The sequence below is a fragment of the Mus caroli genome, unplaced genomic scaffold (genome assembly GCF_978045245.1).
Source record: "Mus caroli unplaced genomic scaffold, Mus_caroli_1 scaffold_2, whole genome shotgun sequence".
Taxonomy (NCBI): domain Eukaryota; kingdom Metazoa; phylum Chordata; class Mammalia; order Rodentia; family Muridae; genus Mus; species Mus caroli.
Genome location: NW_028227257.1, coordinates 60,865,242 through 60,882,978, shown reverse-complemented (window position 1 = coordinate 60,882,978; position 17,737 = coordinate 60,865,242). Strand labels below are relative to the sequence as shown.

General features: G+C 39.7%; 1 protein-coding gene across 2 annotated transcripts in view; it reads right to left on the bottom strand.

Moving 5' to 3' along the window:
* Ino80 (INO80 complex ATPase subunit) overlaps nt 1-17,737 on the bottom strand; it is a 103,323-nt gene that overhangs the window by 63,893 nt on the left and 21,693 nt on the right. For both annotated transcript variants that reach the window (XM_085834557.1, XM_085834558.1), the window contains exons 5-14: nt 15,928-16,089; nt 13,173-13,293; nt 11,843-12,057; nt 10,031-10,084; nt 8,640-8,843; nt 7,044-7,239; nt 5,632-5,699; nt 3,570-3,779; nt 2,803-2,883; nt 455-550 (exon numbers count right to left, since the gene is read on the bottom strand). In XM_085834557.1, the coding sequence (XP_085690683.1) occupies nt 455-550; nt 2,803-2,883; nt 3,570-3,779; nt 5,632-5,699; nt 7,044-7,239; nt 8,640-8,843; nt 10,031-10,084; nt 11,843-12,057; nt 13,173-13,293; nt 15,928-16,089 (1,407 nt within the window). The remainder of the gene's footprint in view (nt 1-454; nt 551-2,802; nt 2,884-3,569; nt 3,780-5,631; nt 5,700-7,043; nt 7,240-8,639; nt 8,844-10,030; nt 10,085-11,842; nt 12,058-13,172; nt 13,294-15,927; nt 16,090-17,737) is intronic.

The following is a 17,737-nucleotide window of genomic DNA, read 5'->3' as shown; positions in this document are numbered from 1 at the left end:
TATATAGAGTTTCAAGATAGCCAAGGTTGCATATAGAGACCCTGTCTCAAATAAACAAACAAACCAAAACAAAACAAAAAAGCAAAAAAAAAAAAACCAAGAAACAAAACCAAGATTAGCCTCTAAGCAAGTCTTTAAGTGATAGATGTGGGAGGTCCTACCCTGCAGGGGGCGGGGCCACACCTTCATAGATGACTGATGAGAACAAACCAGTAAGCAGCACACTTCTAATAAGGCCTCTGCTTCAATACCTGCCTCCAGGTTCCCGACTTCTTGAGCTCCTGCTCAGAATTCCTTAAAGGATGATGAAATATAAAGCTGTGAACTAAAATGAACCCTTTCTTCTGTGCTGCTTTCGGGTACAGTGTTTGCTACAGCACAGGAGTCTGAGACAATTAGACAGCAGTAAAACAAGGGTCAGAAAGCTTATCTTAAAGAACAAGAGAATCTTTACCTTAAATTTAGGAACGAATCTTGTAAACTCCTGGTGCCAATTATTAAGTGTAGAAGCAGGTGAAATTATTAAGAAAGGTCCCCAAATGTTTTCTCTCTGCAACAGAAAATGAGGTCAGCCAGCTGTAGGAAAACTGAAGTTATTTAATCCTAAATAATCAACCAATGACATGAGAAGTTGAAAAATAGATATTACTGTAACAGAGAAACTGTGCCTATCTCCTGTGTGTCCACACGTATCTTTCAATGAAAGCAATGTTAGTATAACAATGACACACTACGGAGGTAAAGAACTAAGCACTGACACTCAGGACTTGTGGGTCTTAATTTCATTCATAACATGTGCATGACATGGAGCTGGAGAGATGGCTCAGTGGTCAAGAGCACTTGACTGCTCTTCAAGAGGTCCTGAGTTCAATTCCCAGCAATCACATGGTGGCGCACAACCATCTGTAATAGAATCCAATGGCCTCTTCTAGTGTGTCTGATAGCAATGGTGTACTCATATACATAAAATAAATAAATCTTTAAAAAAAAATGTGTGTGTGACATACTAATTCAGTTTTATTTGTTCTACTATGTTATCACAATTTCACTGTTAGTAAAGTAGAAGAATGCTAATATTTTCATAGTATGTCTTACACATTTTCTCATTTAATTTTTATAAAATCTGCCAGGTGGCAGTGGTGGTGGGCACAATAGTCCTTTAATCCCAGCACTCAGGAGGCAGAGGCAGGTGAGTCTCTAAGTTCAGGCCAACCTGTTCTACAGAGTGAGTTTCAGGACAGCTAGAGTTCTACCTGACTAAACCCTGTCTCAAAAAAAAAAAAAAAAAGAGGGGCTGGAGAGATGGCTCAGCGGTTAAAAGCACTGACTGCTCTTCTGAAGGTCTTGAGTTTAAATCCCAGCAACCACATGGTGGCTCACAACCATCCGTAATGAGATCTTACGCCCTCTTCTGGTGTGTCTGAAGTATACTTATATTTAATAATAAATAAATCTTTGGGTGGGATCGAGCGGGCTTGAGCTAGCAGAGGTCCTGAGTTGAATTCCAAGAAATCACATGATGGCTCACAACCATCTGCACAGCTACAGTGTACTCATATACATAAAATAAATAAATAAATCTTTTTTAAAAAGAGAGAGAAGAGGAGAAGGAGGAGGAAGAAGAAGAGGGAGAGAAGGAAGAGGAGGAGGAATAAGAGGAAGAGGAAGAAGAGGAGGAGGAGAAGGGGAGAAAAATTATTACTGTAAGGTATATATTACCTCTGATTTGGAAAAAGTAGACAACTAGGCACCAGAGATTTTAAAGACTCACTTCAAAGAGGATAAGTCGGCTGACTATATGACATGGCTAGAAAAGGCAGTGTTGTGATGGAAATCCACTACCAATTCTTTTTTTTTTTTTTTTTTGGTTTTTCGAGACAGGGTTTCTCTGTATAGCCCTGGAACTCACTTTATAGACCAGGCTGGCCTCAAACTCAGAAATCCGCCCGCATCCGCCTCCCGAGTGCTGGGATTAAAGGCGTACGCCACCACACCCGGCTCCACTATCAATTCTTGCAACCATAAAGTCCTTGACACTATATCAATACTCCTTAAAAGGAAGTAAAAGACAAGAATTCTAGCTATACTTGTTCAAATACTGTTTTGGCCCCATTGAGAACAAAAAAGGTCTGGGGCTGTAGAGATAGCTTCGGTAAAAAGCACTGGCTACTCTTTCAGAGGACCTGAGTTTAATTCCTAGGACCCATGTGGTAGCTAACAACTGTCTATAATTCCAGTTCCAGGGGATCTCACACAAACATATATGCAGCTAAAAACCAATGCAAATAAATAAATTATTATAAAAAAAAAAGTCTTGAGCTGGGCGGTGGTGCCTCACGCCTTTAATCCCAGCACTCCGGAGGCAAAGGCAGGCGGATTTCTGAGTTCCAGGCCAGCCTGGGCTACAAAGTGAGTTCCAGGACAGCCAGGGCTACACAGAGAAACCCTGTCTCGCAAAAACAACAACAAACAAAAGTCTTCAGATGTAGTAACAAATTCTGCTCTTTTCATATACTACCACGAGTAACACTGCTTTTAAGTGGCACACTGTCAAAGGTAATTCAAGTCTTTAATTTCAGTACTTGGGAGAAAAGGCAGGCCGATCTCTGGGTTGGACGCCAGCCATATCTGTACAGTGAGGTCTAGGATAGCCAAGGCTATACAGAGAAACCCTGTTTTGAAGGGGGAAAGGAGAAGTGGGGATGAGAGGGAAGGAGGGGGGAAGGAGAGGGAGGGGAGGGAAGGGGAGTGGAGGGGAGGCCTAAATTCAGGAAAGCAAGATTGACAATTCCATCTACTCACCTCAGCCAGATGGGCCAGGAGGGCAATGCTCTGTACAGTTTTACCAAGACCCATTTCATCAGCAAGAATTCCATTAATACCCTGAGAGACAGAGTAAGAGACATATGACCAACACCTGACTGCACCCATTAGAATTCATTTCACTTAATGCCAAAAGAGCTCACAAAGACAGCAAAGATTGACTGGAGAGATACTCAGTACCAAGATTATTAAATCACTACTGCAATAGTTTCTTTTAGCAACACTACAGATATATGTGTGATTCATGATATATTAGACCAAGACTAAGGTCAGTTCTTCACCTAATGTAGCACATATTAAGCAAACAATGTAGTTTAACAAGACCCTCTAAGACATACTATATACACTGGATACACACAGAATATCCAAGTTAGAAATACTGATACCTTTCTGACTCTAGCATGATAGTGAAGTTTTGAAAATGGAGAAATGGCTTAGTGGTTAAGAGCACCCACTGCTTTTGCAAAGGATTCAAGTTCAGTTTCTATCGCCCACATGGCTCACACCCAGCTCTAACTCTGGTTCTAGGGATCTGATGCCCTCTTTTGATCTCCATGCAGACTGCATGCCTATGGTGTAGTTACATACAATACAGGCAAACATTCTTACAGACATAATAAAAACAAGTAAATCTTTTAAAAAAAATAAATAAAAGCTAAAGGCAAACTCACTTCACAATTACATTAATCAAAAGAAAAACAGATGTTAAAGTAAAAAGAATAGGCTCAACAGAGTTCTAAATTTACCTGTTCATATAAATTTGCTAACCAGTTCATGCCTTTCAGCTGGTAACCTTTCAACTTGCCATTGAAAATAGTGGGTTGCGGAATATCCTCACCGGCCCGGATAGATGGATTTGCTAAGCTATAACTCTCCCCAAACCCAGAGCCAGACTTGTCTGCTGCCCTAAGGGCAGCTGCCCGACTTTCTTTTGCATCTTCATCAAATGACCTTGTCTGGAAAATAAAAATATATAAGAATTTTTAAAATTAACATAAAATTTATTAACATATTTTACACTATGCTAAAAAATGTTTCTAATATCTTACTGAGTTAATGTAACAATTATATTAAAATGTTTTTATTACCATACTAAGCTATATTGCTCACTAATTAAAACTATTTGTTCCAAGTTCTGATACAAGAGTTTGGGTACATAGGAGACTATGTTGACCATAATGAAAGTATATGATCTACTTGAATAAAAACTGTTATTATCAAAGTCAATGCTTTGTAAAATAAACATATCTAGTAAATATTAAAAAGCAAAACAAGCTTTAATACAAAACTTAATTGAAGGAATTGTGTGAAAGTTGAATGTGTGTCTATTCTGTTTGTTTGTTTGATATTTTGAGACAGGGTCTTTCTACATAGCCCTGGCTGCCCTGGCACTCAGTATATAGACCACCAGGCTGGCCTGAAACTTACAGAAATCCTCTACACCCCTCTGCCTCCAAGGTGCTGGGATTAAGGTGCAAACCAGCACAGCTGGCAGTACCTAGTCTTAACCCTAGCAAAGTAGCAGAAGGCTCCTCTGCAGCACACTGAACTGCACTGTCTTCACTCATTTCAGCCCAAATGCAGTTCATTATTAATTTTATTAAAGATCATTAGCTCCTCAAGGGCTAGGTAAAAGCACGGGCTGTTTCACAGTGGACCTGGATTCAGTTCCCAGCACATACATGACAGCTCACAAACAACCTTACTCCAGTTCCAGGGGACCTGGCATTCTCTTTTGATCCCTGTAGGCACCAAGCACACATAAATAAATATATACTTGTAAACAAAACATTCATACACACAAAATAAAAATAAATCTTTTTTTAAAAAAAACCACTAGCTCAGAAATCAGAGGACAAATCAGTGCTTGAGTGAAAGACAGCAGTTACTTAGTTTTCACAAGGCATAGCACTCTTGACAGACTTTTTCATTAAACAACCCATGATTAATCAAGAGGATTCAAAACAACAAAAAACAGTTTGTAGCTCAACTATAAACCTTTCAACATTAGTAATAATAAAAATTCTATACAAGTGAACACTTGTTATTTTGCCATCCCAGGCTATTAGTACTATTTTAAAGCAAAGGCAGGGGGCTAAGGGATGGCTCACTAAATAAAATCACTGGCTGCTCTTCCAGTTCAAGTACCAGTACCCACATGGTGACAAGAACCATCTGTAACTGAAGTAAGGAAAGCCTTCACCCTATATACAGTCTGAGTCTCACAAACACATACATACACACACTTCCACACTGAGTATTCATTCACTTACATACCATCCCAACGCCCCCCCCACCACACCCGTAGGCTCTCACTCGCATACACACACCCCGCACACTAACCAGTGTGTTAAACTGAAAACAATAAACAAAGAATAAAATAAAGTGCCGAGCGTGGTGGCGCACGCCTTTAATCCCAGCACTCGGGAGGCAGAGGCAGGTGGATTTCTGAGTTCGAGGCCAGCCTGGTCTACAGAGTGAGTTCCAGGACAGCCAGGACTACACAGAGAAACCCTGTCTCGAAAAACAAAAAAAAAACAAACAAAACAAAACAAAACAAAACAAAAAAAAAGAATAAAATAAAGTAAGAAACTGGCACATTTCCTAGGACAACTATAATATACCTTTCCCTCCCCCTCCCCCTTTTTTGGGACCGGTCTCACTATGTATCCTTGGTTGATCTAGAACTGATACTGTACACTAAGCTAGCCTCACACTCATGGAGCTCCATCTGACTCTGCCTTCCTGAGTGCTGGGATCAAAGGTGTGGCCACCATGCCCAGCCTGCCTCTTGACTTAAAGACTTACTCGAGCTTGGTGAATATGATAAGCATTTTCAGCATTCTTCAGGGCCTGGGCTTTAAAATGGTTACTATCTGAAAAGAGAAAACATGCAGATTATTGCACTTAGAATTATCACGTCTTCAAAGATTAATCCCACACGCAAGTAGATCCCCAGTTTCCCACAGTATTTATCCCAAGATTAACAAAGGACAAGGAGTGAGCAAAAACCTAGAAACAAGTAAGGCATGGTGACACACAACTTCAATGCCAGCACTTAGTAGGAAGAGGCAAGTAGGTTTCTGTGGGTTCCATGCCACTCTGGTCTACACAGTGAGTTTCAGGACAGCCAGAATGAGACACTATCTCAAAAAAAAAAAAACTACAACAAAAATAAACAAACAGCCGGGATGGTGGCGCACGCCTTTAATCCCAGCACTCGGGAGGCAGAGGCAAGTGGATTTCTGAGTTCGAGGCCAGCCTGGTCTACAAAGTGAGTTCCAGGACAGCCAGGGCTATACAGAGAAACCCTGTCTCGAAAAACCAAAATAAATAAACAAACAAACAAACAAACAAACAAACAACAGAACCTAGACGTATAAAGTAGCTGTGGCTGTCTCTTGTCTCCAAGAGTGAAAGACAGCACACAAAACTCATCTGGGAGTTAAGATCTACAATCTCTCAGGCCTATGGTTTCTTTATAAATTGATATCAATTACCAGGATAGGTAAGACCAACATGCAGATTCAAAATTATATTTATGTGGGGAGAAAGCAACTGAAATCTATACATGTGTTAATACTCAAGATACTCTGAAATATTTCCATTCTCCTGCATTTCTAGGTCAACATGATCTTAATTACTACACTATGAAAATGCTCTAGCCATGTAACTGAAGATGACCTCCAACTTCTGATCCGCCTTGCCTAACCTTCTGAAGTGTGAGATCACGACCACCTGGTTTATGTGATGCTAGGTATCAAGTCCAGGGATTCGTGCAGCTAGGCAAACATTCTCTCTTCCCAGGCCTCTACTGAAAATTCTTAAGTTATTTTATAGGCTTCCTTTGCAGAAATACACGTATTTCTTTTTTTTTTTTTTTTTTTAAGATTTATTTATTTATTATGTGTAAGTACACTGTAGCTGTCTTCAGACACTCCAGAAGAGGGCGCCAGATCTCGTTACAGATGGTTGTGAGCCACCATGTGGTTGCTGGGATTTGAACTCTGGACCTTCGGAAGAGCAGTCGGGTGCTCTTACCCACTGAGCCATCTCACCAGCCCCAATACACGTATTTCTTGATCCAGTGCAATAAATCTCCCATTTCTGAGCAGTATTATGCATGAATTAGGACAAAACCTGTAAGAATTTTAACATACACAACCTTGATGTGAAAAATGAAGGCTACCTGCTTCCACTACTTTTGACTCAGGACTTACCATAGTCTTCTTGGGTGATGTTAACCACCACTCCTCCACCAATGTCAATTTGTCTCTGGGTAGAACTATCTTCTAGTTTCCTTAAGATTTCTTCCTGGATTCCATCATGACCCATATCACGTTTTCGACTCATAAAATGAGCATACAATTCTGTCTGAGTGATTAAGAAGTTGAGTTTTCGTTGTTGCCTCTTGGCCTAAAGTAGGGGGGAAATTGAAGGTAAGAATATCCAAGTCATAAATTATATGTAGTCAGCAGAATTTAGCAAATCTTAATAAAAGCCTGAATATAAGTAGTTCAAAAACTTTTTACTTTTAAAAAGGCAACTATTGCTAATAAACAACACATAAACACACAAAAATATAAATACAAAAGAAAGAAAAGGGAAGAGAAGGAAGGATAAGAAGAAAGAGTGAAAGAAAAAAGAAAAGGATGATTAAGTGTCAGAAAGAGGCTTCAAAACTCCACCGAGAACGATGCTGGTCACATCTGAAAACCACATCATCTAATCCCGACTCTCTTTTCTGAACCTACCTTTTCAACTGCTTTACCAATGTCAAACAATTACTTATTCTCTATTACTAGACATACAAAGCCTAGATCAGTTGAGAGACATCACATTCATCAATAGTAATGGCTACAAGCTTAAAAATGGTAGATGAAAAAGTGGTTAGGTCTCAGAAAACTAAATTGCTCACTGTCCCTATGTAACATAGCCTGAAACTCCAGTTCCAGGGAATCCAATGTCCTTTTCTTGCCTCTGCATGCATGTGTGTGGTGCACATAAACATACAGGCAAAACATCTACTCACATAAAATAAAATCTAAAAACAATTTAAAACAAAGAAAGAATACAGAAAAGGACTAGAAACTCAGGAGGTAGAGGCAAGTGCACCTTTGAGTTTGAGGGTAATCTGGTAGATATCACCAGTCCAGGAAAGCCAGAGCTACTATCTCACAGGTTCAAAGCAACAAACTAAATCCTTAGTGCTTTGGTACTAAATAGAAGTTTTAGAATTTGTATGCTTTTGCCTGGCAGTGGTGACACATGCCTTTAGTCCCCGCACTCAGGAGGCAAAGGCAGTCTTTCCTGGTCTATAGAATGAGTTCCAGGATAGCTGGACTACAAATAAAAACGGGGTCTCAAAAAGCAAAACCAGGGCTGGTGAGATGGCTCAGTGGGTAAGAGCACCCGACTGCTCTTCTGAAGGTCCAGAGTTCAAATCCCAGCAACCACATAGTGGCTCACAACCATCCGTAACGAGATCTGGCGCCCTATTCTGGAGTGTCTGAAGACAGCTACAGTGTACTTACATAAAATAAACAAATAAATCTTTAAAAAAAAAAAAAAAGCAAAACCAAAACCAAAACCGGGCAGTGGTGATGCACGCCTTTAATCCCAGCACTTGGGATGAAGAGGCAGATAGATTTCTGAGTTTGAGGCCAGCCTGGTCTACAGAGTGAGTTCCAGGAAAGCCAGGACAATACAGAAAAGCCCTGTCTCCAACAACCAAAAAGAAAAAAAAAAAGAAAAGAAAGAAAAACCAAACCAGACCAAAACAAAAATAAACAACAAAATGTATGCTTTTGCCCCACCTCCCGCATTTCCTCATCCAACTTCCGCTGCTCCAAAGCTTCCTTCTCTGCTCGCTTGCGGTGCTCCTTCTCCACCTTCTCATACTTCTTCCAGTAGAGAAGCATCTCTTTTGTTAGGCGCCGGGCTCGAGGCAGAGTTTCCTTACAGTTTTTCTGTGCTTGCAAAGCAGCTCGACGCACCTCCTTCATGCATTGATGGGCAAGCTGCAAACAGCATCATTATAGCAACAGAGAAGGACCCAATTCCAAGAACAGTTCTGCCCAATTCCAAGATCAGGACTTTAAACCAGTGTCCTCAATCTTTTTAGTACCTACAATCCTACTAAAGAGGTGATTATATCTCTTTCTCTCCTGCTTTAATTAATGCTCCTGAGTAAGACTCAGACCCCTGAGGTTAAATATTCTAATTAAGATGCCGACCCACATCCATCACTTTAGATGAAACAAAGTATACTCATTCTGTACATTATACATGAAATTCCCTTTACTATATTTATTAGCTTGAGACCCTCACAAGACTGAACCCTTGTGACCTGTTCCTTTGTGAAAGGTAGGAAGAGATTTCAAGGTAGCAAGCACATGCATGAGGGAAGAGGCAGTTACTGATGTGGCTCCCTAGGCAGTGTGCAATAGACACCATTGCTCCAGTCCCCGGTACCCTAAATGGGATGAACATATTTCTTCACAATTTCCCAGAAAAAGTCATGCAACAATGGCAAAGACCTGAAATTTACTGGTAAGTTACAAAGCACTATTACCACATTAATAATAAAAATAGCTATCACTGCTTTTTTACATGTGAGGCATATTTCAACGTATCCTTTACTCACAAAAACTATGAAAGCAGTGTCATCACAGTCTCTATTTTACAGGTGAGGAAAGAGAGGGGCAAATCAGACTAAACTGTTACCTCATCCATCCCTTATAACAAGTTATTATTTTTCTCTCAGAAGTTTTTTTCACATCCACATTTCTATTATTGTTACAATTATTGTTGGGGGCGGGGAGAGTTGTGTGTACAGGCGCACATGCACCACGGTATATACAAGGATGTTCAAGGGCAACTGTGGGCAGTCAGTTCTTTCCTTCCATCAGCGGTTCCAGGGACTGAACTCAGACTGTCAAGCTTGCCAGAAAGTGCCTTTACCCACCAAGCCATCCCTGTGACCCCCATCACTTCTTAAGTGGAAAACCACCAGAAAATAACCAGAGATTAATTTGACACAGAAAATAAGAGAAATATGAGGAAGAACAATTTTACTTATTAAACAGAATGAGACTACCTAAATGGTTCTTTACATATTATCCAATTCAGATCAAAACGTAAGAGAGTAGTAAGAATAAGCCTAGAGAACACACAATAGACAAAATAGAAAACTGAAAAATGTTACCTTTCGGCTATTGGTAAGAAATAAGTTTCGAGCTGAAGACTTCTGCTTGTTGGCCTAAAACATTTGAAAGTAATATTTAAGATTCATTTCTAAGTAAGATTGCATAGCCTTTATTTAATTCCTGAAGGACTGAAAAATGTCAAGTACATACAAGACAAATTACTTTGAAAACATTGTCTGGCATACCATTAAACTACTAAAATACTAGGAACAAGAAGCTACTGTTGAAGGTGCCATTAATCTTATTTTAGTCTTACTGTATGGTATCTGCATGTATATATGTTTAAATGTATGAGCATATGTACATATGCACATGTGTGTAGAGCGTAGCATTAGACGTTGGGTACTTTGCTCTATCACTTTGCTACTTATTTTTTCAGACAGGGTCTCAATTAACCTGGAACTTGAATTCAGCAAGACTGAGTGGCCAATAAGCTACACAGATCTTCCTGTCTCGGCCTCCAATGTACCATATTTATAGGCACATACCACAATGCTTGGCTTTTTACGTGGGTGCTGGGAACTAGATCTCAGATTCTTATGCTATTGCAGGAAGCAGTCTACAAACAGCACTGTGTTTCTGGCCCTTTAAATAATCTGTGTACTTCTAGAAAGAACTGATAAGGTTTAAATGGACAAGGATACTATCACCTGATTCAAGCATGCTGCTTTCCTGGGACAATGTGCAAAGCTGAGGCAGAAGGACACCCAGATATAAGAATAATTACAAGAAACATAACTCCTTTCCAGTTTAGTATACTAGCTCTACCTCCATCAAGAACAAACTACAGCCACTATTACTCAGATTTTGACCATCACCCAAGCCTCAACTACAATATAAAATTCTAAGGCAAACCTAACATAAGGTGACCTAGCAGCTCCTAACTCAAGCTCTGAGTTGTCCTCTTCCTTTTAAAAGTAACAAACCATCAATAAAGAGCCTCAGCTGACTAGCACCGAGTGTGGTGGCACCTGCTTTTCATCTCATCTCTACATGAGGTAGAGGCAAAAAAGTTCCAGGCCAGCAAGACTGTAAAATGAAACCATGCCTCAAAGTAAATAGTCACTTAACTCAGGAAAACATGAAAGAAGCGGGGCTCTGCCTATTGAATCTCTCCGTCATGCTATAATAAGGGGTTTGAAGTTTTCAGAATCTTGAGAAGGTCTTGAAAGCAATTCTAAAGTGATCCCACCTCAGGTTTTCTTTTTCCGCCTTTTCTCAGTAACTTCCTCTTACTAATTCATGTGTTACATTTTTCTCCTCAACAACAATCTCAGTTGTTTTACTGAAAAATCATTTTTCATCTAAGGGCATCATCTGAAACTTCCTCAGACACCAAGGCATACATATTTCTTCCCTTAACATTCCAACTAAGAACACATCACACATAGATCCAACTGAGGATGGCAGGCTTGCTGGGGAGTTCTACCCACTCTACCCCACTCTACGGTCCTGTAGAGTTCATTTGGTCTTTAGTTTTATATAATACATTGTTTTCTTTTTTTACATACTCTGAGTATAAAAATCATGGAGACACCCACTTGGCCTCTACCTCTAAAAACTGACTGTGTTACATAACACAGGCAAATACATGTTTGACTTGTTTCTACGACATCTGGCCTTCCCCCCTCATCTCTAATATCTCTATTTCACCCTCATGCTGGTCAGTGTTAATGACTTGGCTTACTTCTGGTGGCTGTAAAAGACATCACAACATCACTGAATGTCTGCAAGTTGGTCCTGTCCCCATTCCTGCTACCTCGTTCCCATCTCTCCCTTTCCCTCCCTCCCACACCCACCCATCCACTCACCTTTGGTAGTTCCTTTTTCACGATGCTCAGCCACACTTTCCTGCGGCGGGCATTAAGCTGCTCAATGGATAAGTGTTTCTTCTTGGTGCCAGGGGGAGGTGCATCATGGGAAAACTTAGCAAAGACTTTGGTCTGGTGGTGGTGGTGACGTGGAGATTCTTCAGAGGAAAACTCTTCATCGCGTCTTCTTTTTTTCTTCACTTTTTTCAACTTGGCTGCAAAGGAAAGAAGAGATGCTGACAAGGCTGGACAGAACCAGTGAGCACCCTCATCATTCGAGAAAACATCCAGGAGCTCTGTTCATTCTACTCGAGGCAGGCAGGCAGTTTCTTCCTTCTATCAGGTCGATGAATCGCCCAAGAGGAGGATCTCACTGACTCAAAAAGAACTCTGGACACCGACGGTCCTTTTGTTGACACGAAAAACTGAAACTAAACCTAAAAATCAGATGACTTGAACTCAACACTGTAGAATTGTTTATAAAGCTGAATCACTGGCCTCAAGTGACAGTTACAGGATGGAAACCTACTTCCACTTGGTGGAAATGCAAGGCAACTAAAGAAAATAAAAGGAAAAATTGCATCAATTGATAGGTCAATAAAATTTTTGAGGAAAAAACCAAATGGCACAAATTATTTACATTGAGAGGGAGACTGGAAGACAAGAAAAGGAGGGTATGGAGAAAAAAGGGAAGGCTAGAAAAGATGCTTTTTGAGTAGAATTCATATCTTCAGGGAAACAAAATCTGCCTTGCAGATACCTTAAAACTCTGGTCCCATGTTCTTCCTGCTTTTCCAACTGCTTAGAGGTCAGAAGGAAAAGAAGACATTCTGCATCCTGGTAACCACTGCAGAAGCTACAGAGGCTCATCAGGAGTAACTTAACCAACTGCTTCTCACCTCGGAACACTCTCATCGATGGCAGAGTGCACAAGATAAAAGGAAGGAAACTATTTTGCCTAAACCTTTGTGTAGCGACCTACAGCTATAGTTTTCTTTGTTTCTTAGGTTAGAAGAGAAGGAGGAGGCGGTAAAACAAGGTCTCAGGCAGCCCAAGGTAGACTCAGCCTCTATATAGCCAACAAGAACTTTGCTCAACAGACTCCTACTTCTACCTACCAAGCGCTAGGATCACAGTCCATGTGCTTGCAGCCTATAGTTCGTTAAGTCTATCTATGTCTATAAAAGACCACACAACAAATGTACAATAAGGTCAATAATGTCAGTAATTAGAAAAGAGACTATAGTTTTACAGATAAGAGTAATTTTCTACCAAAAGTCAAAATGTACCACACACAGTTCTGAAATTAAGAAAGAATAAATATACTTACCTTTAAGCTTCTTGTCTTCCTTGAATTTCTTCTTTTTGGGTCCAAGCAAGTGGCGCTGTTGCTCATAGAAAGGGTCGTATGTAGAGAGCAGGCCTGCACTGTAGTACTGGTACTGCTGCAACTGAAGCAGGCAAACACTGTGATGGGTCTGCGTCTGCCTGCGTTCCACAACACAGCCTTGAAGTCATCTTAACTTAAAAAAAGCTAAGCCAGAGAAAACCATAGCTCCGAAATAGTTTCCCACAGAGACCAATAAGAAATTAGTATATCAAAGATAATTTCTTTAACTCAGAAGCAAAACAGGCTCAACTGCTATGCACAAGACAGACTGCTGGGAAGGACTTTGGAAGGGAATTCTTCAGAATCTGGACTTCCATCACATCTTTTCTGTTCTTCAACACAAGTTCATGTAGCCCAGGCTGAGTTGAACTCCTGATACTTCTGCCTCCACACTTCAAATGCTAGAAATGCAAAATATGTACCACTACACACAGCAGATACACATTTGGTATGAAATTAATTTCTTACAAAGAGATTTCCCTGTAAACTCGTAATTTCAACATTTGGGAAGTGGAGGCAAGGAATTGTAGGCCAACCTGAGCTAAATAAGGCCTAATCTTAAATAAAACAGAAAACAAAGCAAAAGCACAGTAACAATAACAACCAGAGGTAAAGAGTTGTTTCTCTTTAGAAATTCATCAAAGACTGGAAAGATACCAGCAGGCAAAGGTATTTGCCACCAACCCTGAAAGCCCAAGCTCAATCCCTGGAATGCACAGGGTGAAAGATGCTTAAGCGCTGTCCTGACCCTAACATCTACTACATCTATGAATGTACTGTGGCAGACACATGCCCAAACACAAACTAAATAAGCAAATGTAAAAACAAACGCAGCAGGAACTTACCATTAAGAAAATCAGCCACCTTTCCACTACTAATAAGTCCTCAGAGTTATCGGGGTCCTGATGTCGGCTACTCTGGCTTTTACTCTTTTATTAGTTTCAAATGTTCTTCTTGTTTTGTTTCGAACTGCTTTAGTTTATGGTGACAAAGTACTATTATGTAGCCTTGGCTGGTCTGAAACTCACTATGTAGACTTACTGGCCTCACACTTGCAGATGGCTTTCCCACTGTCCCCAGGCAGATGCCACCATACCTTGGGACTTCCAACAGTTTCCAACCAGTCATCTCAGTATTGTTACCTATCAAGTCAGCCCTTCCTTCACCAAGAGCTTATTATTAAGGATAGCACCTATTATTTTACAATTCACATTTTAAAAATCTCCTTTTATCCATCCAACTAAGAGTAAATCTGTTAAAACATTTCATTTCAGCCGACTCTCAAATCCACAGTACTTTTATTTCCCATGTAAAATGAAGTCTGTTGGATCATTTTCTGAGATTATACATGGAGTAACCTAGAAGACTGATATAAAGCTCTCTGGTAAGCATCAAAATTAAGTGAGCAGGCACCAAGCTCTACACTTAAAGTCCCATCATGCCTGTAATCCCAACACATAAGACTCAGGCAGACTCACTGCCATGAATTCAAGGCCCACATGGGCTATAGAGTGAGACCTGTCTCAAAAAAAGAAAAAGAAATGAGTAAATATACAGAATACCAAGTGCCTTGGCATCAGGTTTCACGAACTTTGTGAGAATCAAAATTGTTAAGATATTCCACTGATTTGAACGTTTGTATGTATTACTCAAGGTTCTCAGAACTAACTTTCAACCTTAATAATGTTGGAAAATTGTTAGCTCGTTATGTACAAAAGGCTATATTTCTGGCAAAAAATAATGTTTTGGTAACAAGTGGTCAAATGGTTATCATTAAATCTATCATTACTGGAATACTGGTCTGTGAAGAAAGTTTTTCCCAAACTGAAATCTTCAACAAGTAATTGTATTGGTTAAGATATCCTTGCAGCCTCACAAAGTTAAGCATAGTTATCACATGACCTAGCAACTGCCCTGCTAAGTAGACAACCAGAAGAAATGAAAACATACACCCACCACATGGAAACTTATATTCATCTCAATTAGTAGCATACAAAAGCACACAAAGTGGGAGAAATCAGCTCATCAACTTAAAAACAAAAAACACACTGTTCTATAAATAAAAACTATTTGGCAATAAAAATGAATGAAGTAGTAATACACAGTACAACATGAACAAACCTTGTAAATGTTACACCAAATGAGAGAAACTGGATTAAAAGTACCATGTTATCTGATTCCATTTGTATGAAATGTCCAGATTGAACACATTTATAAGAAACACACATGCATGGAGCCCTGGATTCAATCTCTAACACCATCCAAAAACCAAACAACAACCGGAGCTGCATATAGTGGCACACAGCTGTACACGGCAGCACATGCCAGCACTTGGAAGATGGAGATGGGAGAACACGGAGTTCAAGGTCACCCTACTATACAAGACCAAGAATAAATACGTAAAATAAAAATAAGTATCAAGAAAGAAGGTAAACTGGTGGGTGCCTGGCACAAAGAACAGAATGAGGCAGAAGCCATGGCACAAAGGTTTCTTTCTGAAGTGAGGAAAGTGTTCTAGAACTGAGACAGTGATGACGAAAACACGCACGACAAATAAACTCAGAAAACATTCAGTTACCTACTTCCAAAAGCTGGATTTATGTTATGTGAATCCTATCACAATAAAGCTCTTAACATTTATTATTTCACATAAGTTAAAATAGTGTGGTTGTGAGCGTTCTCTTGAAACTCTCACCTCCTTATCTTTACTATATTTATTTTGGTGAAGTTTCTTATATTTGTGTAATCGAAGCATGTTGTGAAGTTCTTCTCTGCTGAGACTGAGTTCTTCTTCTTCATCATCATTGTCTTCACTCTGAGAATCTGCCTCACTGGACTCATCACTTAAAAGAATGCTCTAGAAAAGGGGTGAAAATGGAATATAACTTTTGCTGTGAAGCAATTTCTTTTACAATCCAATTATTTTTTCCCAGATGCTACAACAATGGCCAAAACAGTCAGCGTATAGTCATTTCTGATTCTTACACTAATCTTTATTAATTTTAATTTAACTAAAAAACCCTAAATATTAAATATACAAGGCAAACAAAAAATTAGAGTATATCAATAGGAAAAAGAATATAGCATATAAGGGAACAAGGACAAAACAAGGTGTGATGGCTAAAGGGGGAGGAAAAAACTCAAATATCCAGTAGCTCATGAATGGATAAATAAAATGCAGTACATTCAGATGACTAGCCCCAAGAAGAAATGAAGTACTAATATATACCACATCATAAGAGACCTCAAAGCAGTGAGAAAGCCAAGTGAAAAAGCCAGCCACAAAAGCCCACATACTATGATTTAATTTATATGAAATGTCCAGAGTGGGCAAATTAATAGAGAGGAAATAGATTAGTAGCCAGTAGGGACTGAAGGACTCTCAGGATAGGGATGGCTGCTAATGAGCACAGGGCTTCAGTATGAAATGATGAAATGTTCTGAAATCAGAGAACAGTAATCCCCAGAGGTCTATGAACATAGTAAAAGCTACTAAGTTACACAGTTTTAGAGCTTACATTTTATGGTCAGTGACTTCTATCCCAATTTTTTCCCCTCTGAAACAGTTTCTTGTGTAGCCCTGGCTGTCCTGGAACTCACTCTGTAGACCAGGCTGGCCTTGAACTCACAGAGATCCTCCTGCCTCTGCCTCCCCAATGCTGGGAGTAAAGGTGTGTGCCACTGCTACCTGACTACATCTCAATTTTTATTTTTAATTTTTAGATGTACTTATTTTATATGTATTTGGTTTGCCTGCATGCAGTTATATGAACTTTGTGCATGTTCAGTTCCTGCAGAGGTCAGAAGGTATCAGAGCCCCTGTGAGACACCATGTATGTGCTGGGAACAGAGCCCAGGTCCTCAGCAAAAGCAACTAGTGTTCTGAACCACCTCACAAGTTTTTAAAATGTGAGTAGTTTTAATTTCCTAAAATCTTTTGGAAAGAAAGCAAGTTAGACTTTAAACCCATTAGTTTAAAGGACATGCTAGTAATACTAACGGCTTACATTACAGCAAAAGTAAGAAGTTGTAAGTCATTAGTTTCTTTAATTTCAATGTTTTCACATGCTAAGTAAAAAAAGCTTTTTAATAGAAGAAATATCACCCTCTATTTAGTTTGACACAGTAACAGTAAAAATATAAATACTACGTCACTCTACCTGCATATGACTGTGACCTAACACTGGGATACACAACAGAACACAGGCCTAACATTGTCAGGTTCTAAGCTTACCTCTATCATCCAGTCACTGTGCACCAGCCACGCTAGCCTCTCCTTCCCAACACATACCCCAAGCTGCTGCTTTTCTAATGATCTAATGAGTATATGCTTCCTGTGCTCAAAGGCTCTTACCCCTTGGCATTCACATGGCTCACTCTGATCACTCAGAACACTGTAGAAATGCTATCTTCAAGTTGTATTTACTTATTTACACTCTTACTCACTACCTCCCTCAATTAGAATATAAATGATACAGAGCAGCCTTGTCTACCTACAATAATAG